The 26,779-nt window shown below is 28.8% G+C and overlaps 3 protein-coding genes across 3 annotated transcripts; 1 reads left to right on the top strand and 2 right to left on the bottom strand.

Annotated features, from left to right (window-relative positions):
• Positions 1 to 14,873: 14,873 nt before the first annotated feature.
• PG994_004719 (uncharacterized protein) lies at positions 14,874 to 15,734 on the top strand (the record flags this gene model as incomplete). The annotated part of the gene is made up of 2 exons (XM_066856128.1): positions 14,874 to 15,197; positions 15,729 to 15,734. The coding sequence occupies 2 exons, from the start codon at positions 14,874 to 14,876 to the stop codon at positions 15,732 to 15,734; spliced, it is 330 nt and encodes a 109-aa protein (XP_066718295.1).
• A 7,470-nt stretch (positions 15,735 to 23,204) lies between these two features.
• On the bottom strand, positions 23,205 to 23,996 carry PG994_004720 (uncharacterized protein; the record flags this gene model as incomplete). The annotated part of the gene is made up of 2 exons (XM_066856129.1): positions 23,205 to 23,737; positions 23,948 to 23,996. 2 exons carry the CDS (start codon positions 23,994 to 23,996, stop codon positions 23,205 to 23,207), a joined length of 582 nt encoding a protein of 193 aa, XP_066718296.1.
• Positions 23,997 to 24,536: 540 nt separating this feature from the next.
• PG994_004721 (uncharacterized protein) lies at positions 24,537 to 25,424 on the bottom strand (the record flags this gene model as incomplete). Its single annotated transcript, XM_066856130.1, has 2 exons — positions 24,537 to 25,234; positions 25,292 to 25,424. 2 exons carry the CDS (start codon positions 25,422 to 25,424, stop codon positions 24,537 to 24,539), a joined length of 831 nt encoding a protein of 276 aa, XP_066718297.1.
• Positions 25,425 to 26,779: the final 1,355 nt, after the last annotated feature.

A 26,779-nucleotide genomic window follows, 5' to 3' on the forward strand; every position in this document is an offset into this window, starting at 1 on the left:
TTTATAAGCTCGCGATTTTTTTTAAATATGTTTAAGGTATTAGTTTTTAAAATACTTCTTTTAATCTCGTCTTTTTAAGTAATATTATTATAGCTATTATAAATCTTTTTATACTAATAGGTATACGCGTTGTCCGTTAAGGATCGACGTTCGGATTTTTTTAATAATATAGTTCGGGTATAGTTATATAATAGGTCGTTTATTAATTTTTTAAAGAAATTATTTATACTCGAGTTTTTTTACGAAGTGTTTTATATAAACGTTATATACGTATAAAATTTATAAGAGCGTAAAATATTTTTTATATATAAAAGAAATTCGTAAGTTATTTTTTACGGCGTAATTATCGTGAATTTTTTAATTAAACCCGGCCGTAATAAGTATTTAGCGTAGGTATTTAGAATCGGGGTAAGGAATATTAAGAATAATTAATTATTCGTCGGTTTTTAAGTTTTTAAACTTGGCGATCTCGTATATTAATTCGCTTATAAATATATTTATTAGGTGTTCGTGGTTTAGGGGTTATTTTAATTAGCTCGTAATATTATTTATTAAATCGCTATCCTCGTTATAAAGGGGGGGTCGTGCTTTTTATATTATTACGATATTTCGGTTATAGTCTTTCTTATTTTTCGAAGTTTTAAAGAATTATTTAGTACTTTTTTTATTTGTTAAGTAAGAGGTATACCTTTTATTATAATAAGTTATTTAAAATAGGTTATTATATTTAGTAATAGTATTATTATTTTTAATAATTATTATAAAAGTGTTTTTTATTTTAATAATATTAATATATTATTTTTTTAAAACTTGTCGGAAATCTTTTTTCGGTGCTCGATATTTTCGAACGTAATATCCTAGTTTTTAATAATTATAATAAATGCCGCGTAATTTCTTATTTTATTTATTATATTTAGTAACGTTAAAATTTATAAGCTTATTATAATAGCTATACGTTATAATATTTTTAAGCGGTATATAATTATATTAATATAATCGCCTCGTATTAGTTTAGGTTCGATTAGTTTATTATTAAGGTTCGCCTTATTTCTCGCGGCGTTGCTTATATATACGGGTATCGATTTTAATAATAAATTTTATATACGAGAGGAAATTATTCGGGGCGTTAAGCCGGTTAAATTTATTCTTAACATTGTTTTTTAATTTTCGGTAATATATTATAATTTTTATAGTTTCGGTATAATTTAATTAAGTTATGATACGCCGGAACTCGGCTGTATAAAAAGCGGTTAATCCTTTTTATTTAAGGGTTTTAAGTTCCTTTTCCGCTTATCGCTTTTCGTCGGGGTTTTAAAAAAGTGATTTAAAGGCTTGTTCGAAGCCGTCGTAGCTTTCGAAAATACGTTATACCTTTATACGGCATAGCTTAATTTATTAATCGTTTTTTACGAGTTTATTTAAATAGGGTTCGAATTAAACGAGTACTTTATTTTTAAAGAACGAGGCGGCGTGGACGATTTATTAAGTAACGTTTTAGAACGTTTTTTTTATAAAACCGTTAATAAGTTTTAATTTAGATTAAGAAATTTCGGAAGTTTTCGCTTATTTTATTAAAAAATATTAACGTATTAATCTTTATACCCCTTTTTAATATAATAAGGGTTTAAATAATATTAATAGTTATATAAAAGAGATATACTTTTTTATATAGTTTATTAATATTAAGGGGTATTTATTTTAAGGTATTTTTAATTAAGAGCTCGTTACGCTTTTTTCGAATTTAACGTAATAATATTAATAATTAATATTCTTTTGCTCGAATTCTTTAATTTGTTTAATTAACGTTTATTAAGTAGGCTTGTTATTATTATTATCGCTATTAATATTTATAGTAAGGTCTTATTAAGAGGTACTAAAAGTGGCGGTAAGAGTTTTTCTTTATTAGACGGTATTATTAAGGTTAGGTATAAATATAATTCTTATAGTATTATTATTTAAAGGTTTAAATAATAATTTATAAAAATAAAAGTAATTAAAATATAATAAACGTTATTTAAATTTTAAAAAAAACCTAATAAAACGTATTAAGGTTTATATTAATAATATAAGAAAGTATTTAAATATATAATAAAAATCGCTTTTATTAATATAATAAATAATAATTAATAAAAACGAAAATAATTAAGGTATATAGGCTTAAAGGTATTTATAATAATTTTATTAAAACTATTTATTTTATTAATAAATTAAAATTAATATTTAAATTAATTATTAAAATAAAAAATATTTATATAAAATATATAAAAAATATCCGTCGTTATATATTTAATTTCTTTCTTTATTAATTCGTTAGATTATCCGTTAGCTTACGGTAATCCCGTTATTAGCTCACGGTGATCTATCCTTTAGATCACGGTAATCCATTTTAATAACTTACTTAGGGGCGTCGTAATCTCGTTACCCCTGGCTTACTTACTAGAGCGGTGATTTAGTCGCTTATCGTTACGTGATTCCTTCCTAGCTATTTTCCCGGGTCGGGTCTATCCTTTCGCTATTTAAGATATCCTCGTAATTATATTTACGCGCTTTTATAATATAAGGGAATTTATATTAATATAACTAATAATACGGTCGGTAGCTATAACGTTATAGCCTGGTCGGGGTATGATAGTTCCGTTCCGGCGAGTAGGGTCTTGGCCGCATAGTTAGGTCGGGTTGTAACATGCTGTTTATCGAATTACTATCTCCGTTATATAAAAGAGGTTGCTCTTTTCGCATTATTACGACGCTTCGGCTATGGTTACCCTTAGCCTTAAAGGCCTTAGGAAACTATTCGGTTCCTTCTTTATCTATTAAATATAAGGTATACTCGTTATTATAATAAGTTATTTAAAATAGTCTATTATATTTTATAATAGCGTTATTATTTTTAATAATTATTATAAAAGCGTCCTTCGTTTTAATAACATTAATATATTATTTATTTAAAACTTTTTAAAAGTTTTTCTTCTAGGCTCGATATTTCCGGGCGTAATATCCTTATTTTTAATAGTTATAATAAGTAATATATTTTTTTTATTACGTTTATTATATTTAATAATATCGAGGTTTATAAGTTTATTATAATAATTATACGTTATAATATTTTTAAACAATATATTAATATAATAACGTAATTATTTTATATTAACTTAAATTTAATTAATTTATCGTTATTATCCACCTTATTTTTCGCGGCGTTATTTATATATATAAGTATCGATCTTAATAATAAGCTTTATATACGAAAAGAAATTATTAAAGGTATTAAGCTGGCTAAGTTCGTTTTTAATATGTTTTTTAATTTTTAATAATATATTATAATTTTCGTAGCTTTAATATAGTTTAGTCGAGCTATAATACGTTAGAATTTAATATTATAAAAGGCGGCTAATCTTTTTTATCTAAAGGTTTCGAGTTTTTTATTTATTTATCGTTTTTTATTAAGGTTTTAAAAAAGTAATTTAAAAGCTTATTCGAAGCCGTTATAGTTTTTAAAAATTCGTTATACCTTTATACGATATAGTTTAACTTATTAATTATTTTATATAAGTTCGTTTAAATAAGGTTTAAACTAAGCGAAGGCTTTATTTTTTAAAAACGAGGCGGTATAAACGACTCGCTAAGTAGCGTTTTAGAACGTTTTTTCGTAAAACTATTAATAGGTTTAACTTAAATAAAGAAGCTTCGAAATTTCACGCTCGTTTCGTTAAACGATATTAACGTATTAATCTTTATACTTTTTTTTTAAATATAATAGGGGTTTAAATAATATTAATAGCTATAGAAAAGAGACGTACTTTTTCGCATAGCTTATTAATATTATAGGGCGTTTATTCCGGGGTGCCCTTAATAAAGAGCTTGTTACGCTCCTTCTTAAACTTAGCGTAATAGTAATAATAATTAACGTTTTTTTATTCGAGTTCTTTAATTCGCTTAATTAACGTTTATTATTTAAGGTTATTATTATTATCGTCGTTATTAATATTTATAACGGGGTCTCGTTAAGAGGTATTAAGGGTAATAATAAAGATGTTTCTTTATTAGATAATATTATTAAGGCCGGGTATAAATATAGTTCTTATAAAGCTATTTTTTAAAAGTTTAAGTAATAACTCGTAAAACTAAAAATAATTAAAATATAACGAACGTTATTTAAGTTTTAAAAAAACTTAATAAAACGTATTAAGGTTTATATTAATAATATAAGAAAGTTTTTAAACGTGCGATAAAAATAACGCCTTTATCGATATAATATATATTAACCGAATCGTAATGTAATAATAAAAGGGCGGGTAAAGGTATTTATATAATAAGGTTATTAAAACTATTTACTTTATTAATAAATTAAAATTAAAATTAATTATTAAAATAAAAAATATTTATATAAAATATATAAAGAATATCCGTCATTATATATTTAATCCCTCCTTTATTAATTACGTTTATTTAATAATTTTTATTAAGTTACTTAATAATATCCTATTAAGCTACGTCTTACCTAGTCGTTATATAACTTTTTTTTAATTATTTATATTACTTTATCTATTTTTACCTACTTATAATTAGCTAATCTTATCGTGCTATTATTATAATATTAATTATCGTAATATTATAGCGGTATAGTAAGGTTTATTATCGTAAGTAGGTTTATTAGCGTTAACCGGTAAGGTAAGTCTTAGTATTATTTTTCGTAGGCGCCTTAGGATACTATATCGCCGTGCTAAGGGTGGGTCTAGCTGCATAATTAGGTCAGGTCGTAATACTATTACCTTTTAATCTTAAATAGTTATAAAAGTTATATTTTAACCGAATTCGAGGAATATTATAAAAATAACGGTATTATTACGCTTAATATACCTCTTTACTTTTTTTATTTACTTTAACCCTTAAATATAATACTTTATTTATTATTAAAGCGTTAATAAATTATATTACGAAATTAAAATTCTTTATCGCCTTTAAGGCCGCGTATTTTATTATTTTTATAAAAGTAATATTAAATTTAAATTTAACGTATTTACTTTAATACTTTATCACTTTAACTAAATAATTCATAAATTAAATATACGTTTTTAAACGATTATATTTAACTTATCGCGTTCGAGAACAATTAATACTTATAACCCTTAAATATCATTTAATCTTTAATAAATAATTAAATATTTTATTTTTCTTAAAAATAAGGTTTTTATTTATTAAAACAAATTTCTAAAATTAATTTTAAATATTATAAACTAAATAATAAAAGGTATATATATAATAATATATAAAATAACTTTTAGAAAAGATTAAATACGCACTTTATAAAAGGTTAAATTAATACTTTTTAAACGTCGAAAAATTAAAAAATCGCGCGTTTAGCTTAAAGAAGCCCTTATTATATAAGAATTTTAAAAGCTATAAAACGAGAAGGTAAAAAGGAAGCATTTAGCGACTAATAAATACGGAACGAGGGGTTCGTCGAAACGAAGGGCGACCGGTAAAAGGCGCTATAATATCTACGGCGAAATAAGTTATAATATGTAAACATATAAAAGGATATAAAATTAAATAACGAATCGAATAAAGATTAATTTTATTTAATTTAAAACGTTAAGGTTAAATTAACTTATATAAAAGTAATAAAATATAAAAAGAGTAGCCGATTTAATAATATAATTAACTTAATAATAAATTATATTACAAAATAATTAATAAACGTAATATCTCTTAGCGTTTTTTTAATTTTTAATAATTCTTTTATAAGTAATAGTTTTTAACTAAAGTTTTAACATAAATGAATATTTTAAATTAATAATAATTATAAAAACCGGTTTTATATATACGAGCTTATTTTATATAACCGGTAGCCGAGTTAATATAATAAAGCTATAAAAGTTTAAATAAATTTAAAACGTATGACTTTTTTTAATAATATAAATAAGTTCCTCGTATTTCGTATTAAATTAAAAAACTATATTAATAATAATTATAACGAGTATTTAAAGCTTTTATAATCGATTATAAATCTTTATTAATTTAATAACCTTAATTAAATAAGTTTTTTAAATATAGCGAGAATTATAAATAAAGGTATCTTTAATAAAGTATTTAAATAAATCGAGTTTAAAGTAAATAAAGTCTTTAAGTAAAATAAGTTTAAAGGTAAATTTAAAGGCTTTACTCGTTTAAAAGCGTATAATCGAGAATTAGCTAATTTAAATTTAAGGTTCAGCGAATTTAACGGTCTTTTAAAATTTAACCGGAGACTTAAAGGCCGGCGGTTTAAATATAATAAGCTTAAAGGTTAATAAAAGTAACGGCGGTGTTTTTATAAGTAAAGTTCTGAATTTTTTTTAATACTATTTAACTTTAATATAATAAGCGTTCATTCTCTTTTTTAAATAAATTTTTTAACTTTTTAATTAAAGAGTTTATTTTAACGCTTTAATTTTTTTATTAATAAATAATTTTAAAATTAAATCGAGATAAGAATTTAAACCATCGCGTTTAATTTTAATTAAATAATTTTATCGTAATAAAATATTCTAAGTTTCGATAATTTATTATAACCGTTATTAAAAAAGCGACTCTTTTTAATTTAAAACGTTAATTTTTAAAATAACGAATAATAATTAATACTTTTTTATTATAAATCTCGTAATTATATTTAATCATTAAGTATTTTTTAAAAGAGTACTTTATAAATTTTAATATTTCGATATTATTATATTAATGAAAACCTTTCATAAAAATATAATTAAACGCGTCGGTTTTTAGAATTCTTTCCTTTTTTTAATTAAATAAAGTTAAAATAAATATATTAATAAACGCTTGTTTAAGCTTTTTAAAAACGTTTTAATAACGTTTATTTTATTAAAATTTAACCTTTTTTATATTAAAGCTAATATTACTGCGATAATTTTTAAGAAATCCTGTAGAAATTTTTAATATAAGTTTTTAAACTTAATAAAAGCTTAAGTATTATTTAAATAAACAAGGACTCTTTAATAATCGTTATTTTAACTAAGCTTGTTCGAATATTATCCGCGTTAACGATTATTTTAAAAATCATTATTTTAAAAATAGCGAACCCGTATTTCCCGAATTTTATAAACAAATTAAAGTCGCATAAAGCTTATAAAACTATTTAAACGTATTTATTATATTCTTTTTTAATTTTATTATAAAGTAAAATTTTATTTAAATAAGTAATATAATATAAGTTTAAATAGAATTATGTTAATATTATCTATAAATTTTAAAAAATAACGAGAGTTTTAATTAATTTAAATAAATTAAAACGAGTATAAAAAGCTATTAAATACTTTTATCCTTTCTTTACATAAATATTATTAAACGCGGTAATAATATTAAATTTTATAAAATACTTTATCTTTTTAAATTATTTAAAAAGAATTTAACTAAAAGAAATTAGTAACGGTTCTTAATAATATTATTATTTAAACTTTATAATTTATATAAAAACGAAATCTTTTTTAAGCTTTTTAATAAATAAAACGAGTAATATAGCGAGCAACGAGCTCGGGTAAATAAATTCTTTTTTTAAAACTATTTTCGTAAAATAATTAATTTACCCCGAGATATCGAATATAATAGCGTTAGGATCGGCGGGTTAGTCTCTCGCGGGGTAGCACTTAAGGCGTAGAATTAAACAGAAATAACCGTTTAATTATTTCCGAAGCTTTTACTTTATAGCGTAGTGGTTGGTCTAAACGCACTATAATAAATAGCTCGAATAAAAGCGTTTTCTATTTTATTAATCGAATAAAGTAATTATAATTTTAGTACGAAAGTAGTTTCTCGGCTTATTTAAACGAGAATATATTAATAAAATTTAAAGGGTTTTTTAAATTTAAATATTAATTAATATCTTTTAAAGTAACCGTAAATATTTAATATTCCCTTTTTTTTAATAAGCTTAGTAAACGCGGGAGGAAATACGAGTAATATTTATATTTTTTAACTATATAAACTAAACGAATAAGTATTTAAGCCGGATTTTACGAAATATATTATATATTATTTAAGTTTTTATTAATTAATTAAAAGTATTATAATTGTTTTAATAAAAATCGTTATTAAAATATAAGAGTATTTAACGAACTCGATTATTAAATTATATTTATAAAATTAATATAAACTTAATATAATAAAGTAATAAATTAATTAAGTAATAAATAAATAAATTATTTTTTAATACTTTTTAATTTATAAACTAATTAAAATATAAGCTTCTTAATTTAATTAATAGAATTTATATTAATATTAATTATAATATAAATAAATAAAGTTTCCTCGTTTATTTTTAAAATTATAATAAATTTATAATATTAAAACGTTATCTAGCTTTTTCTTATACGAATAATATTTAAGCGGCGGCGGCGAAGAAATATAATATACGAGATTTCGCCGGTATATATTGTTTATAAGTTTAATAGCGGCTTAGCTTAAGCTCGCGTTATTTACCGAGTACGGAAGGCTATTAAACGAGCTGGCTAAGCGATATAATTCGAGGTTATTATTACGAATAAAATAATCGACGCGAAACTAAAAATAAAGGTAATTATTAAATTTAAAATAATCGACGACACGGTAATTGTTTAAATTATAACGATACTATTTATTATATTTATATTAAATATTAAATTATCATTTAAAGTTTAAGTTTATAAAATTATAATAGAACAAAAAAATAGAATTTTTTTAATAAAATAAAAAATTATATTAAATTAATTAATACGAATAATTTATTATTAATATCAATAATTATTATTGTTTAATTATTATAAATATATAACTAATTATTAATATTTTTAAATTAAAAAAGAATTATACAATAATATTTTTTTAAAAAGTAAAGGGGTTAATATTTCTTAATATATTTCGCTTTTTAAAAATAAACGTTAAAACTCGGCGTAATAAATATTAAAATTTTAATATTTTTATTACAACTAGTATAATTAGTTTAGAACGTTTTATATATAGTGTAAATTATTAAAAACGGTATTAAAATAATTTATAAAAATAAATATATCTTTATAAAGGTAAAATAAAATTAGTTTATAAACGCGGCTTTTAAGTCGGCTAATAATATATATTAAATAAATAATAAAGGTTAAAAATCGGTAAACGTTTTATTTTATTTTATTATAAATTTATATATTAAAATATTATAAATCGTTATAAGTTTTATTAAGCTTTATTAAGTTAAATAATTATTTATTTTATTAAAAAGATTAAGAATATAAAATAATAAAAATGGAATCTAAGTTAAATATAAATTTTATTAATAGGTTAATTTTAAATTAATTTATTAAAATAGTGATAATAATAATTAACGAGTTAATTATAATAAAGGTGTCGATAATTATAATTTTTTCGATTTAAGTAATATAACGTACTTTATGAGCGAGCTGCGTATATAAACGAGCTGAATATTCTTTATTATTAAGCTTTATAAATTATAAATTAATTTAATTATAACGTTTATAATTAATTAAATATATTAATAATTATTATTTTTATAAGTTTTTATATTATTTTAATAAATATATATATTATACCCGGGCTTTCCGCAGATTTTATAGCGCTATAAGCGTGTTTTAAACGTTTTTATATAACTACTCCTCCGATACGATTCGTTTTATAACTATTTATTAACGTCTTTTCAAAACTATAAGTCTTTTTTAGCTTATATACGAAATAATCTTCTATTTTATAGCCGTTTCATTTTCGTACGGCGGCGCCGGCTAAGCATCTTATTTACTTTTTAAAATAGTAACTCGGTATATAACTTACGTTATAACCTTTGCGATTTAATTAAGGCTAATTAAAATAAATATTAGAAAGCTATTTTAATATTATACGATACTGTTTTAAACGTATTAAGTTTAAGACTAAGTTTTAATCGAATTAATATACCTTATAAGTGAATTAAATATATAAGTAAATTAAACACTTTCGTTATATTTTATTTAAATAACCTTTATACTTAATTTCCTTTATAATATAATATAGTTAGTATTTAAGAAAAGAAGTAAATATTTCTAGCTTTTTAAGCGCTTTAAAATAACTTAAAATTAAGCTTTTAACGTATAGCTTTAATATATAAAGTCTTTTATATAACCTTTTATAACCGACGGCTCGGTCTTTTTATAAAACGCGAAATCTTTACGAAATCTCAGAAGTTAACGAACTTAGAAGAAAAAGCGATTATAAGATATATAATTAACCTTAATTCGTGATCGTTTCTTTTTCGGTTTAGCGATATAAAAGGTATAACGAATCGATTATTTTATTAACGCGACGCGGGACGCGTCGGCGTTAATTAAGCTTCGAATTTTATACGATAATAATTAAACCTTCGAATACGTTTTAATCGAAGAATTAGTTATTAAAAAATCGTTTATAAAGATCTCGACGCGTATTATACGTAATTTAATTTTATATAGAATATAATTAATAAATATAAGATTTAAAAAAAGGATATTTATAACTTTAACGAGACCGGTTTTTTTATAAATTAAATCTCGTTTAAAATAGTCGTTATAACTTTCGATTAATACGAGAAGCTTAGGGTAATTTAATAAAAGAACTAGGAATAAGTTATAATTATTTAAAGCGTCGGATTATACGGTTACGCTATCCTTTCATATATTATATTTATCGGGAAAACGTACCTCTTTTTTTAATATAAAAATAGCTTATTTTTAAAGAATTAAGTAATTATAATTATTAAAAACGGCTAAATTATAAATAAGAGAAGCGAGAATTAAATTCGATATTTCGATAAATATATAAAGCTTTATACGAAAAGTATTTATCGCTTATTAATCTTTAATAATTATAAAAACTATTACTCGATAACTTTTAAGCTTTATTATTAAAAAAACTCGATTATTATACTTTATATATTTTCTTATTTATTATATAAACTTTAACCTTTTAATATTAACTGTTTTCGTACATTAAAAAGATTATACGAGAAATAAATCGAGCGTTTTATACGGGCGCATCATATTTATATCTTAAAGGAGGACTTTTTACTAGCGTTTTTAAAAGCGTTCCAGGCGATTTTCACCGTTTTAAATATTTCAAAAGGTTTTTAAAAAGTAAGATTTATATTATATAACCCGGAATATATTATTTTATAATTAAATATAAAGCTATATATATCGACGCCTTCGGCGACCTTTTCCGGCTTATTATACCTTAAAAATTAAAGACTTTAAATAACTTAGTTAAAGCTTAATTTTAAACCGAATATATTAGAAATCGAATCGCGCGATATTAAAATAACTCTTTAGTATTAATTTTAACTAAGCTTAACTAAATTACGAAAGGTATAACGCAGGTTATATACCGGCTCGTTTTATTAAAAGGTGAGGTAACCGTATTACGAGAGGCGAATAAATTGCTTAGCCGGCGCCGCCGTACGAAAAAGAAACGGCTATAAAATAAAAAATCATTTTATATATAAATTAAAAAAGATTTATAGTTTTAAAAAGATATTAATAAATAGTTATAGAACGAATCGCGTTAAAAGAGTAGTTATACGAGGATATTTAAGACGCGCTTATAGCGCTATAAAATCTACGGAGAGCCCGGGCATAATACTCGTACTTATTAGAATAATATAGAAGTATTTAAAGATAAAGATTTAGATTAATTTTAAGATATTAAATACGTTATAATAAAATTTATTTATAATTAATTATATTAGGTTTTAAAAATTGTTTAATTTATTTATAAGGTACGTTATTTAAAGTTTTTAATTCTTAAGGGATAAATAGGCCGGAAAACGTCCTCGGAGGTGTTAAAGTGCGCAACTTTATATCTAGCTATAAAATAATATATTCTAAATTATATAAAATAAGTCCTATTTTTTAAAAGCCTCTTTATATATTTAAAACGGTAAAAATCGTTTAAAACGCTTTTAAAAATGTTAGTAAAAAGTCCTCCTTTAAGATATAAATAATATACGCTCGTATAAAACCTTTAATTTCTTTCTTATACGCTTTTTTTAATATATAAAAACAGCCGATATTAAAATATTAAAGCTTATATAACGGATAAGAAGGTATATAAAGTATAATAATCGAGTTTTTTCGTAACAAAACTCGAAAGTTATCGAATAATAATTTTCGTAGCCGTTTAAAACTAAGAGGCGATAACAACCTTTCGTATAAAACCTAGTATACTAATTAAAATATCGAATCTAGTCCTCGCTTTTTTTATTCGTAATTAATTATTTTCAATAACTACGATTACTTAATCCTTCGGTAATAAACTATTTTTATATAAAGAAGCGAGGTACGTTTTCCCGGTAAAAATAATATACGAAAGAATAGCGTAACCTTTTAATCCGACGTTTTAAATAATTTATTCCCGGTTTTTTTATTATATTATCCTAAGCTTTCCGCGTTAATTAAAAGTGGTTGTAATTATTTCGAACGAGATTTAATTTATAAAAAACCCGGTTTCGTCGAGATTATATATATCCTCTTTTTATATCTTATATTTATTAATTATATTTTATATAAAAATAAATTACGCGCGATACGCGTGAAGGTTTTTATAAAGGACTTTTTAATAATTAATTCTTCGATTAAAACGCGTTTAAAGGTTTAATTATTATTATATAAAATTAAAGGCTTAATTAACGTTAACGCGTCTCGCGTCGCGTAAACTAAATAATCGATTCGCTATATCTTTTATATTACTTAACCAGGGAAGAAACGATCGCGTATTTATATTAATAATATATCGAATAATTAATTCCTTTTTAAAATTAGAAAGCTTTCGAGAGTTTATAGAGATTTCGGATCGTGGTCGAATTCCGCATCGTCGGCTAAGTAACGTCGACTCTAGGATATAATATATCGCTGTAGCTTTTCGTATACTTAATTTCGAGTTATTTTAAAGCGCTTAAAGCGTTAAATTGAACCCTTTTTCTTTATTTTTTAATTCTATACTTATTAAAAAAGAAAAGTTAGTATAAAGTTAATTGTAAGAAAATTAATTAAAAGTACGCAGCTCGTTTATATACGCAGCTCGCTTATAAGGTACGTTAGGTTTAATATTTTATAACTTTATTCGCTTAAAATTCTTTTTAATACGAAATAATTACTTATTCGCGATTTAATAAAATACGAAAGGATATAAATTCCTTTTTAATAAATTAAGTATAATTATTTAATTTAATTAAGTATTAATACTAAATAATAAAAGATTAAAAACCGATTTAAAAAAATATTTCGAAGTTTTAAACGCCCTTTGAAACGTTTAATCGAGTGGGTATATTATCGATACGCGGTATTAAAAATCGAGGCACTTATAAATAAAAGTTACGTAATATTACGAGCGGTTATTATATAATAAAATTAATATAGTAATACGATATTATTATTATAGTTTAATTAAAGTATAAGTAATAAAATTAATAGAAATATAATTTAAAAAGTTATGTTATAAAATTAAACAAATATATAATAAAAGTAAGCTTAATTAAAGGCTTATACCCTTATATTACGAGTTAAGTTAATTTATATTATTAAATATACTTTTATTTAATACGTATAAAATATTATATAAATATACTTTATATTTTATATTTTATTATTCGAATTAACGATCGAAAATATTTTAATTAATATAAATATAAAATAAAGCGGATTATTAATAAACGAAAAATAAAACGAGGCTTTAAATATTTTATTTAATAAAAAGGGTATTAATTAAAAAATAATACTTTAAAATTTAAAAAGTATTTAAAAAACGCCGCTTAAAAGCTTTAATTATTTAAAAAATAAGTTTAAACTTAATTAATAAAAAAGGCTTTAATAAAACGTCTAAGTACACGCCGTTTTAATTAAAAGAGAAGTTAAATAATAATATTAAAACCTCTTTAAAAACCGACCTAGTCGTAATTATATAACGGGCCTCCTCCTTAACCTTTTTATATTCTATATGCTTAAGCTCCTCGACGGAGTTAAAGCTACGTTAAACCGCCCGTATTATTTTTTCGAACTATATGTTACGACCTGACCCAACGATGCGGCCAGTACCCACCCTCGGGACGGAACCAAGATGGTCGACCCGAAGCGCCTACGAACTAATGGACGGTCATCAACTCCGCCAGTCAGCGCTTACAACCCCACCTGCGATGACAAGAGTCCACCACACCAACCACGATGACCAACACCACGACGACAAACGTACACGGCCAACCCAGGGCAGCACCCGGAGGATGGCACAGGATGGACAGATAGGAATGGACGGGCAGAAATGGCCAGTACAGGTTGGACAGACAGAACGGAGTCACGCGCCGATAAGATAAGGAGCTACAGGATCACGACGCTCCCAGTGATCCGGGACGACGCATCACGGTGTACAACGTGATCCGGCGTGGATCAGTGAAGGAGGGACGGGATATATAACGACGGACATTCCCTATGTATTTCATATAGGCGCTCCCTACTTTAGTAATCAATCTAAGCATCAATCTTAACCCATTGGTGAGGCAAACAGCCTTAACGAAACTATTGTGAATCCCCTCAAGTCTACGCACCTCAGTCACCTTCTGTTCCTACGGCTATTGCACATTGTATCGATAGAGGCGGACCTCTATCGCACGTTCAAATACTCTCTCGTATTGCTAACATAAACCCCAGTACGTCTTACTAGGTTTCTTTTAGAACCCGGATAGCGTTCGTTACATTTTGATCACTCTTGTTCTTGCGAGTCACTACCTGGACCCTTGAGCAATAGCACCTACAGGAACCATGTCTGCACCTGGACCCAACAACACCCCTCGCCACGGGAAGGCCCCTGCCACCACCGCGAGCACCCCTCAGCGAGACCCTGCTATGGAGGTAGACAGCGACGACAGCGACGACAGCGACGACGGCCCTACCCGACAAGCGTTGGCCAAACGAATCAAGGAACTTGAGCAGGAAAGCGCCAACTACCAGCATCACTACGCCAAACTCGAGAAGGAGCGCAACGAGCTCCTAGCCAAGGACACCCCAGGACAGACACCAGACATCGATGAGCTACGCGAGGAAGTACGCCTCCTCCGTACCGCCGCCAACATCATCCAGACCCCTGTTGCTCCCAAAGGAGGAATGAAGATTAGCACCCAAGCGACCTTTGACGGGACAAGCGGGAACCTCCGCGGATTCCTTGTCCAGGTCAAAGCCTACCAACGGTTCTACGAAGGGACATTCCAGGATGCCACTCAGCGAGTTGTCAACACCGCCTCGTTCCTACGGCTATTGCACATTGTATCGATAGAGGCGGACCTCTCTCGCACGTTTAGATACTCTCTCGTATTGCTAATATAAACCCTAGTACGTCTTACTAGGTTTCTTTTGGAACCCGGATAGCGTTCGTTATATTATAGTTTTTTTTATTTTCGAAAACGCTACACCTTCGCGTCTATCTCGTAACGACGCTCCTCGACCTCCTCGATCTCCGCCTTTAGTTTAAAATATTATGAAATAATATTTAATAAAACCTTAAATAAAAAACTTATATTATAATTAAATTAATAATTAATAATATATTTATTATAATAAAAAAAGTTATTTAATAAAACTTAATAAATAAAGTTATAATAAATATAATAAAAATAATTATTTAATATAATAACGGAACTTTTAAAAATAATTCGAATAAAAAGATTATGAATATAAAACTATTTACTTTTAAATTATTTTAAGATATAATATTTTTTAATACGATTAAACGATATAATAAATATATATTATAAATAAAAGTAAAAAAAAAAAAAAAAAAAAAAAAACTTATAAACGTTTAATATAACGAAACCTTTTAAATATTTATATTAATTAAACCGCTTTAAAAATAAAATAAATGAGAGAAGAAAGCTAATATTATAACCTAGCTTAGCTATACGGCTAAGACTTATATCTTTTAAAGCGGACTAATAATAACTCGAGATACTTATAAACTTATAAAAGTCTAGTTAATATTTACGCCTTATTAATAATAACGAACCTTAATAATTAATATTATAATAATAATATAATAGAGCTAATTAATTAAAAATAAATAGAAATAAATAAATAAAAATAACTAATATAAGTTAAATAATCGAAATAAGATAACTATTATAGGTTACGTAAAAATAAAATAATTAAGGGTTAATAGCTCTCGGGATCTTAACGAGATCCTCGAGATCTTTAAAAACTAAGAGATATTAATAAAGGAGGGATTAAATATATAACGATAAATATTCCTTATATATTTTATATAAACACTCTTTATTTTAATAATTAATTTAAATATTAATCTTAACTTATTAATAAAATAAATAGCTTTAATAACTTTATTATATAAATACCTTTACCCGACTTTTTATTACTACGTTACGACCCGGCTATTATATATTATATCGATAAAAGCGTTACTTTTATCGCATATTTAAATACTTTCTCGTATTATTAATATAAACCCTAGTACGTTTTTTTAAAACCTAGATAACGTTCGTTATATTAAATTCTTTATATAATTAAAAATAAGTATACTTTATAAGTTTATTTATAATTATTAAGATATTATCGTAATTAACTTTAATTAAAGGTTATTTAAATAAAAGTAGCTTAATTATAATATTAAGTGCGATTATTTTTTACGCTTTATTTAATAATAAAATTAGTTATAATTCTTTATATAATTAATATCTAATGGTTTTAACTTTATTATAAAGGTTATATTCGTTAATTATCTTAGTTATAATTAATTTAAGGTTTTTATAATCGAATTACTTAGTAATCTATTTTTAAGTTTTAAACACTCTTTAGTGTTCGTATGTAAGGTGTTCGTGAAATTCTTTAATAAAATCCTTGCGATATTATTCGAGGATATAAATCTTATTTTAATAAAAGATAAAGCCTTCGTAGTCCTCGAGGTGATCTCTAGTATAATTAATAAAATCGAGGGTCCGGTTAAGTTATTTAAATTTAATAACCTAGTCGTTATTATATTAAACGCGGTTCGTAGTGTTTAGTTAACGTGACGGCGTAAAGTTACTGTTTTAATCGTATGTTAAGATAGTTCGCGTCTCGGGGGGATTTCCTCCTAATGGTTTAGTTATTAGCTTAGTATGTCGGCGCGACCGTTCTCGTTATTTTTACGGTAAATAATAATAAAGTTAAGTTTTCAATAATAATAAACGTTATAAAGTTTTTATAATTAATATAAACTTTTATTAGCTTTATTATTTCGTTAAAATAATATTTCTATTTCTCGTAAGTTTTAATACTAATTATTAATTCTTTATTATAAATTTAATAATTAAACTCTAGTTTATTTAAAAACTTTTAAAAAAAATACGATAAGGTACGACTTTTTATTATTATCTCGTTAACTTAATTACCCTTTAATTATATAATTTAATATATCGATTTTAACCTCGAAAGGTTTTACGAGGTTTAATACGCGAAGTATTAATTCGATAAAAATACGCATTTTTATAATATAAAAAGCTTCGGCTTCTTTTTTCGTTTATTAAAATAATTCGTCCTTTTTTATTAAATTCGTTAAAAATATCGCTATCTTATTAAATCCGGGGATAAAAATCCGGTAATAATTGATTAGTTTTAAGAAAAGCTTAACCTTTATAGCGCTTATAAGCGTAAATTATTCTTTATTATTAAAAATTTTAAAGGTTTTATCCGGATTTTTTCAAAAGATATTATATAATTTTTAAATATTACTAATTATTAATAGAATTCGTTTTTTTAATTAATTAATAGGTTAATATCTTATAACTTTTAAAGTATTAACTTTATATACCTTTTATATTATTTATTATTTTTTAAAATAAATTAAGATATTATCGAGGTATATTATAACGAACTTATCGAGGTATTCGTATAAGATATAATTAATTATAATTTAAAAATTAATTAACGTATTAATTAAATTAAACTATATAACGTAATACTCGAAATATTTATATTTAATACGAAACACGGTTTTTTATTTTTCTCTTTTTTAATATAAATTAAGTTATATACGTTAAAGAGATTAAGTATTAGAAAGATATTAATATATAATAACTTATTTTATAAGTCGTTAATTAAGGGGAGGGGGTACCGGTTTTTAATAGTAATTTCGTTAAGCTTTTTATAATTAATATATATACGTTACTTAAGTTTTTCGTTTTCACTTTTTTTAGTACGAAAAGGATAAAGAAGCCTGTTAGCGATATAGATGATCGTATAACTCTTTTTTTAAAGTTTTTTTTAATATATTCTTTTAAGGCTTATTTATACTTTTAATTAAGTTTATAAATTATTATAAAAAGAAGTTCTTTTCTTTTTTTAAAGGTATTTCGTGATCTTATTATATATGAAGCGGTAAGCTTAATTTTAATTTCTCGTTAAAAAAACTTTCGAATTACCGGTACTTTTTTATGTATTTATAATTAAAGTAGTTTTAAAATTATGTTATATTTTATAACGTTCGTAATATTACACGTAATTTATTTATAACGTATTTTAATATTAATCGAGAGGTTCACGACTTTTTTTCGTACTTCTTTATTTTTATTAAATAGGCTGTCCGTACGTACGGGGGTTCCGGGTTCAATCGGGGTTATATTGCTGTATTCCTTTATTCATGTCTATCTACAGTGCTAGCTGCGAGGGGCATCGTATGCCCCTCTTGATGAAACAGAAAAGGGGTTCGTGCGCGCAGGCACGTGGCACCACTTTTGGAGTATGAACAGCTTTAGTTCCAGCTGTTCCAATAATTTTTATAAGTTATAAATTTTTTATCGACGGTTTTAAATCGATATAGGGCGTTTTTTTCTTTTTATTTAAGCTCGAGAAAATTAACGATTTATAATAAAATATAGTTTCTTTACGTTTTATTATTAAGTAACGTTTTAATATAAACTTGTTTTAATTTATTATTAATATAATATATTTATAAATATTTTAATTATTTATTATTTAATATAAAAGCTTTTTTAAATCCGCTTGGTGTTATTTTTTTATACTCGGCGGCGTTTATTTCCCGGCCGATATTCTTTTAAGTAAGTAATAACTATTTACGATCGAGCGTTATATCGTCGCTATTTTTCCTCTTTTTTCGGTAAGGTGTTATTTAATACGCCGGTAGAGGTATTTTTATACTCTTCCTCGTATAAAGTATTAGTTTTAATATTTAAGATTCGAGTTTATTAAATAGTTTAAAAGTTTATTAAGTTTATTAAAGCTCGGGGCTATTTTATAAGTTTTTAATTATAATAAAAAGGTTTTTTTTATTAAGTATATACTCGTATATTTTAAAGTATTAAGCATTTTTTTAAACGTTTATAAGCTTACGATTATTTTAAGCGTTTTTAAGGTATTAACTTTTAAGGTACTCTTTTTAATCCCTTTTTTAAAATAATATTATTATAGTTATTATAAGTCTTTTTATATTAATAAAGACGCTCGTCGTTTATTCGATATAAATATTTAAATATTTTTAATAATATAGTTAAAATATAAGTATAAAATATGTTATTTATTATTTTATTAACGAAATTATTTATTTTCGAGTTTTTCGCGAGGTGTTTAATATAAGCGTTATATATATATTTAATATTTATAAGCGAATATAATATACGTTATTTATAAGTGAGATATAAAAATCGTTATTTACGGCGTAATTTTTATTAAATTTTTAATTAAATTTAATTAAAATAAGTATCTAGCGTAAGCGTTTTAAATCCGGGTAAAAAATACTAGGGATAATTAATTATTCGTCGAGGTTTTAAGTTTCGAGGCTTAGCGATTTCGTTAATAAACTCGTTTATTAATGTATTTATTAATTATTCGTAATTTATAAGTTATTTTTATTAATTAGTTATATTTTCGTTATTATTAAAGTTATTATATATCTAGTTAAGCTCTTTACGTATTATTACGACGCTCTAGTTATAGCCTTTCTTAGCTATGAGGGCTTTAAGGAATTATTTAATTCCCTCTTTATCCGCTAAATGCGTGGTGTACTCATCGTTATAATAGGCTATTTAAAATAGGTTACCGTAACTAGTTTTAGCGTTACTTTTTTTAATAGCTGTTATAGGGGTGCCCTCGGTTTAGGTAGCGTTAATATATTATTTTTCGGGGACTTTTTAGAAATCTTTTTTTAAAGATCGATATTTTCGAGCGTAATATCTTTATTTTTAATAATTATAATAAGTAACATTCTTTTTTTATTATACTTATTATATTTAATAATATTAAGGTTTATAAGTCCGCTATAATAGTTATATATAATAATATTTTTAAGCTATACATTAATATATTAGCGTAAGCGTTTTATATTAACTTAAACTCGGTTACTTTATTATTATAAGCCGCCTTACGTTTCGCGGCGGCGTTTATATAAACCCGTATTAATTTTAACAATAAGTTTTATATATAAAAAGAAATAATTAAAGGTGTCGAGCCGGCTAAGCTCGTTTTTAATTTCCTCTTTTAATCTTTAATAATATATTATAATTTTTATAACTTTTATATAATTTAACCGGGTTATAATACGTTAGAATTAAACGGTATAAAAACGGTTAACCTTTTTTATTTAAAAGTTCTAAGCTCTCTTTCGGCTTATCGTTTTTATCGAGGTTTTAAAAAAGCGGTTTAAAGGCGTTCTCGAAGCCGTCGTAACTTTCGAAAATTTATTATACCTTTACTCGGCATAGCTAGATTTATTAGTTATTCTTTATAAATTCGTTTAAGTAAGGTTCGAATTAAGTAAACGCTTTTTTTTTAGAAAAAAACAAGGCGGCGTGGACGACTCGTTACGTAACGTTTTAGAACGTTTTTTTATACAATCGCTAATAGGCTTTAACTTAGACAAGGAATTTTTAGAAATACCCGCTCGTTTCGTTAAAAAGTATTATCGTATTAATCTTTATTCCCTTTTTAAATGTAATAAAGGTTTAAATAATATTAATAGTAGTATAAAAAAGGCGTGTTTCTTTATATAATTTATTAATATCGTAAGATATTTATTTTACTATTTATTTAATTAAGAGCTTATCGCGCTTTTTTTTAAGTCTCGCGTAATAGTATTAATAATTAATATTTTTTTACTCGAGGTATTTAATACGTTTAACTAGCTTTTATTAAATATAAATATAGTTTTTATAAAGCTATTACTTAAAGTTTTAAGTAATAATTTATAAAAATAAAAAACTTAATAAAATATATTTAAGTTTATATTAATAATACGAGAAAATATTTAAACGTGTAATAAAAGAAACGCCTTATTAATATAATAAGTAATAGCACTTAGTTTATAAGGTAATAATAAAGTGGTCTAGTAAAAGAATTCGTATAATAAAGTCATTAAAGCTGTTTACTTTATTAATAAATTAAATTAATACTTAAATTAAGTATTAAAATAAAGAGTATTTATATATAATATATAAGGAATTATTTATTATTATATATTTCGTTTTTTTTAATTAATTTTAATTAAATCGTAAATTATATATTCTTATTTTCGTAATTTATAATTCGTTAGCTCGCGAGATTATAACTTTCTTATTCTTTAATTTAATAATTCATCACGTGACCTAGGTTAGTTATTCGTTTAATAGCGTAGTCTTAACTTATCTAGCTCTAGTTATCTAAGCTTAGCTGTTTAGTCTTAGTTATTTAAACCTAGTTATCTAGTTCGTATTACTTATTTAATACTATCGTCGTTACGTTATCTCGTATTTTTTCTTTAATAACTATTATTATATTTATAATAAGTAAATTCGTTATTATTAATAAATTATAAGCGTTAACTAAGTGGGGCTAGTTTATACTAAGTTTTATATATACTTTAAAGTATTATAAAATCGTGTCGAAAGTAAGTTTAAGTTATATAGTTAAGCTAGGTCGTAACACTTATATAAAAGGCTTTTAAAAAAAAAGACTTTAAAAAAGTAACGTTATTTTAAAAGAGTAGCTTTAATAGGCCGCTATTTAACTTATAAAAAAAATAACTATAATAAATAAAAGTGTAAGAGACTATATAAGTAGTTTTAAAGTTAAAACTAATTAAACTTCGAGGCGTGCTTTAATGAGCGGTATTAGTAAAAGGGAAGGCGGTATAGTTATTAAAAATTAACAGGGTAAATAAATCTTTACAGGGGTGGTGCAGGGTATTTAAATCCTTTGCTCTTATTTATTTCGGAGCCCAACTTGAAATAGATGCCGGCACCCGTCTGGGATTGTATCATATATCTATCAAAATAAAAAGTTTCCAAAAGAGCAAAACGAAAGAGCAAGTTTCCACGTATACTAACATGCTTACCGCTTTTTGTGACCTCGCTCTTTCGGCTCCATCGGAATTCCCTTCGGTGGTACCGCCCAACTATTTGGCAGAACCAACAGTATGGTCATTCCTAGACATCTTGACATGAGCTGACAGGCAAGACAGGTCTGTACCATTAGATAGCTAGTTTCCCGACTCGGAAAACGACCCTATCGCCGCGCATAGCTAGCTTGCAGCATGTTTGCTCGTATCTACATGTACTTACCTACAGTAAGTACTTAACCTACTGGGGCAGTGTGCATGTATATGAAAATCAGCCTCCCTCCCTGCTGAATCGGGCTCTTGGCAGTCCTGAAAGAGGGTCATATGTTTCTATCTGGTGGCTGCCAACTCTAAGACATCTACTGCCCAAGCTCTGAGTCGTCTGACCCAACCTCCAAATGGCATATTGTCACGTTTTGGCAGGGATGGAAGTCTCGAGAGACCCTTATCATCTTTTAAGTAACACAATTGGGAGCTGTTAGGTCCCATGCCGACTGCATGATAACATATCTTGATCAAAACTAACCCTATCAGCAAAACGTTGATATTCTTAATATCGCGTGATGGTGTCTTTTGCCCATTTATCTCAGCAACAAGCCTAATAAGTTGCACCACCCAATAACTCCAATAATACCCCCGTCGTAGCTGAAACCATATATATCATCCAAATTCATACAATGCCGTACCAGAAATCCAAATGTGCATGCCGCCCCCCCCGTTCGTTCCCCCTTTTTTTCGTTTAGAGCATATCGATCGACATGATGCTGCCAAAACCAAGGGAGAAGAAGTTCATGTCCATCATAGAGAAACGTCAACCATAGCAGCGCCGCCGGGAAAGAACACCGCTTTCCGTTCCGTGCCTCTCACCACAGCCGGCGCTGGTAATACACCGGCCCCTCGCCTTGCGACAAGTCGCGGATGTCCTGCTTGATCCGCCTCCTGCGCTCCGCCCTGCTCAGGGGCTTTTCGGGTCCGTCCGCCTCCGCCTTTTTCTTCTTCATGGCCTCGACCTCTCTCCTCCGCCGCGCCTCCTCCGCCTCCTTCAGGATCTGCTGTTCCTGCAACCTCCGCAGCGCTACATCTTCCGGCGTCGAGGGTCGGACCTCGAGCCAGCGGCTGCTCTGCAGCTTCTGGGGCATCCTCGGCGCCCTTATGGCGTCTGGGTCGACCTTTGCCTCGACACCTTCTTCTCCAGTGATAATGTTGCCATTATCGTCGACCTCGACGACGGTGCCGTCGGGCAGTTCCGTCGTCGACCTCTGGAAGCGGTCGGGTTGCTGGAGATGGATCTTGGGACTCGGCCGGGGGTCGGGCCGGATGGCTTTCCGCAGGTCGTTGAGGGTGCGCTGCTGGATCGCGTAGCCGCTGAGGAACAGGGCCGTGGTGAAGAGGAGGACTGTAGCCCGAGGGGGAAGAAAGTGGTAAGCATCTGGTCAGGCGTCTAGGTACATATTCAGATAGTCTTTATCCGGCCCCCCAACATAACTTCGAAATATTGCGTGCGTGCACAAGTGTGGGTAAATGTCTTGGAAGGTATATTGAATTGTTCACGGGAACGGGCATCGGGAGGATGGATGGAGACGGGGTTGAGCCGTTCGTCACTTACCTATTCCGGATGAGATGGCGATGGAGACTTGCGACGAGGTCAACAACATTGTCTAAGTTCCCAAGAATATGAGAATGAACATGTAGATGGTAAAAGTATAAGTATAGATACAACTCAGTATATGGCAATGATATGTTGAAGCTCTTCTTAAGAAATGTTTCTGCCTCATGTCAAAGCGATCGAAGCGATTGAGCGGCTAGAAACCCAAGTGTGGTCAACTATTTCCTTGTTTGGCCCGTTAACGGGGCAACACGGTTGAGGGGCGCACCGGCTCACTGCCCCGACCCTGACAAAGCCCCGCAATGGCTGCTGTGTCTTTGGGGTGTTCGACAGGATCGTTCCCTTTTTGAAGGTCTCAAATAGCGAATACTTTAGTGATGTATGTGATGGAAGACAGAACCATCTTTCGAGTCGCCCCGAATTGGTGTTCATCAGGAAGGGTCTTTGGAAAGTACATTAGAAAACAACAGACCTCATACGTATGTACGAGCAAGTGGTATCAGAGTATAGCAAAAAAACAAAAACGCTACCAACTGCCGTCCACCATATTAATTGGCCGCTATGGCTAGATGTTCCCCAATCCTCTACTTCATTTCTTGCCCTCAAGATGCCATTCAAATATTTTCTTGAAGATCTCCTTGCCATTACCTTCCATCGTCTCTCCGTGGCAAGGAACGATGGTCGTAAAGTCCCACTGATCAATACGCTGGATGGATGTGTTCCAGGATGCGCGGTTCTTTGCGCTGAAGACATACCACATGAACCGCTTCATTCCCTTGGCATCTCCGGCCGTGCTCTGCATGCCACCAAACAGCTTGTTGGCAAATCCATGTGAGTTCCTAGCGGCCTCGGGGACCTTGGAGTACTGCTCGATGGCGGGCAGATTGAAGAGCAGGTCGGCCTCGATAAGCACGCGGTCGGGCTTGTAGAAGAAGATGATCTCCTTGTTGGGGTGCGACTCCATGTACTCGACCTCGAAGTCGCGGGCGAAGTCCGCATCGATCTGGTTGTACTGCTTGTCCGCGGGCGTGTACACGTAGGCGAACTGCTCGTTGCCGATCTTGTCGTCGCTGCCCGCCGCCTTGGCGCGCTTCTCCGGCAGGCCCTCGGGCCCGATGATCTTGGCCTCTGGGTACTCTTTGGCCCATTCCGTGGTGAAGATGTGGTGCTCGAAATCCGGTGCGAGGATGTACCCGACCGTGCCGCCCAGCTGCGCCAGCTTCGCCTTGACCTCGGGGGTGAGCGCGACGGGCGAGAAGATGGCCCAGCGGCCGGATGTGAGGCGAACTATAGCGCGCGCATGTTAGCTTATGAGACCTACATGCATTAGGGCGGACTCCTTACCTAAGGTCGCACGACCTCCAACATGGATCATGCCAAACCGCTCAAATGGCACTGAAAGGGTGACCACGTTCGGGGTGATGTCGCGAATGACCATCACCTCAGAGGGGTCGGAAGGAATGAGCTTGGACGACATCTTTGCGCCGTTCTGTTGGTACAGGTAGTATGCGCCCAAAGAAGATAGCAAGAGCACTCCAGTGAACGTCTGGAAATTGTTGAAGCTTGTCACAAAGCGGGCTGCTTTGTCCTCGGTCGAATAGTTCCTTCGCGGGCTAAATGTATACAGTTTTGGTGTAGCTTTATACAGTGAAGATTTCAGCGCTGGTCTTTGAAGCTGTCGTCTAAAGGGAAGGCTCCTGAAACTAAAAGTCGAAACGAGCGAGGGCCGGTATTTATTCATGCTAGGTGGAGTCGAGTCCAGCTCCTCAATGTGTTTCGAAACGAGAAATCTGCGATACCTCTAGCAGAATGTGACAGTATGGCCAAGGGTCCGGTTCGGATCTTCACAGTTGTTGCGCAAGTGATGTTGCTGAAGCCGAGGCTACCGAAGGAGCTAGAAACTAAGTATATCAAAACAGCCCACCGTGTCCCCGTGGTGAAGCCCGCAGATGCGGCAACTGATTTGAGAGATCTGTAAGACCGAGGCTCCTCAACTGGGTATATATATCCAGCAACTATTTTGAGTAATGGAATGGGTCCGACCTAGTAAGCTGTACATAGACTGGCAGAGAAGGTAAGGAGGTAATACAGAGGATTTGGGGAAGCATGGGAGACCAATCATATGCATGACATCATTCCAAATAGAGTAAGACTTAGAGATCACGGCGTCCGCAGCAGTCCGCACGCATTTCCAAACAGCAGAGACCCGTGCGGGAAGACCCTGGCATAGCAATTACCGCATGCGGAAAATGAACCATTATCCGTCGTCGCCCACCTCACTGGCTACTACCCACACTCAAGTGATAGTCTCTTCAGTGCACATCATTCATTATCAATCAAGTTGAAAGGCATACCCTGGATCGAGAACCTATCGCAGTATTTTTCATCCTCTGGCAGTTAAGAAAATAAGAGGAAGAAAAGTTGTATGAGAAGATAAGGTATTACACCGCTACTCCCCAGACATGTAAAAAGAATAATTATGTGACAAGAGTGGGATTCGAACCCACGCCAGTTTCCTGACTACGATGTTGATAGTCAATCCGAAGGCCGATATCCTGAACGTAGCGCCTTAGACCGCTCGGCCATCTTGCCTTTAGTTGTTGAAGGAATGCTACTTAGACTGCCCTATGATAATGAGAGGAGATAGAAGAAAAGTGGGATCGAGTAACCCTGACTTACTCTCAGATACCATACGCAGGTGGGCGCCAACCGACTTAGGAACGGGACAAACCGAGGTCGACATTGAGAATGAACGACAGGATATTTTGAGCCAGCTTGGTGGATAGCATAGCGTCATAGGAATTGGATTCCACCTGTGTGTGCTTAGCAACG

This window comes from Apiospora phragmitis (assembly GCF_038363925.1).
Source record: "Apiospora phragmitis strain CBS 135458 chromosome Unknown utg000005l:1.0-4161743.0:1.0-4166827.0, whole genome shotgun sequence".
Lineage (NCBI taxonomy): Eukaryota > Fungi > Ascomycota > Sordariomycetes > Amphisphaeriales > Apiosporaceae > Apiospora > Apiospora phragmitis.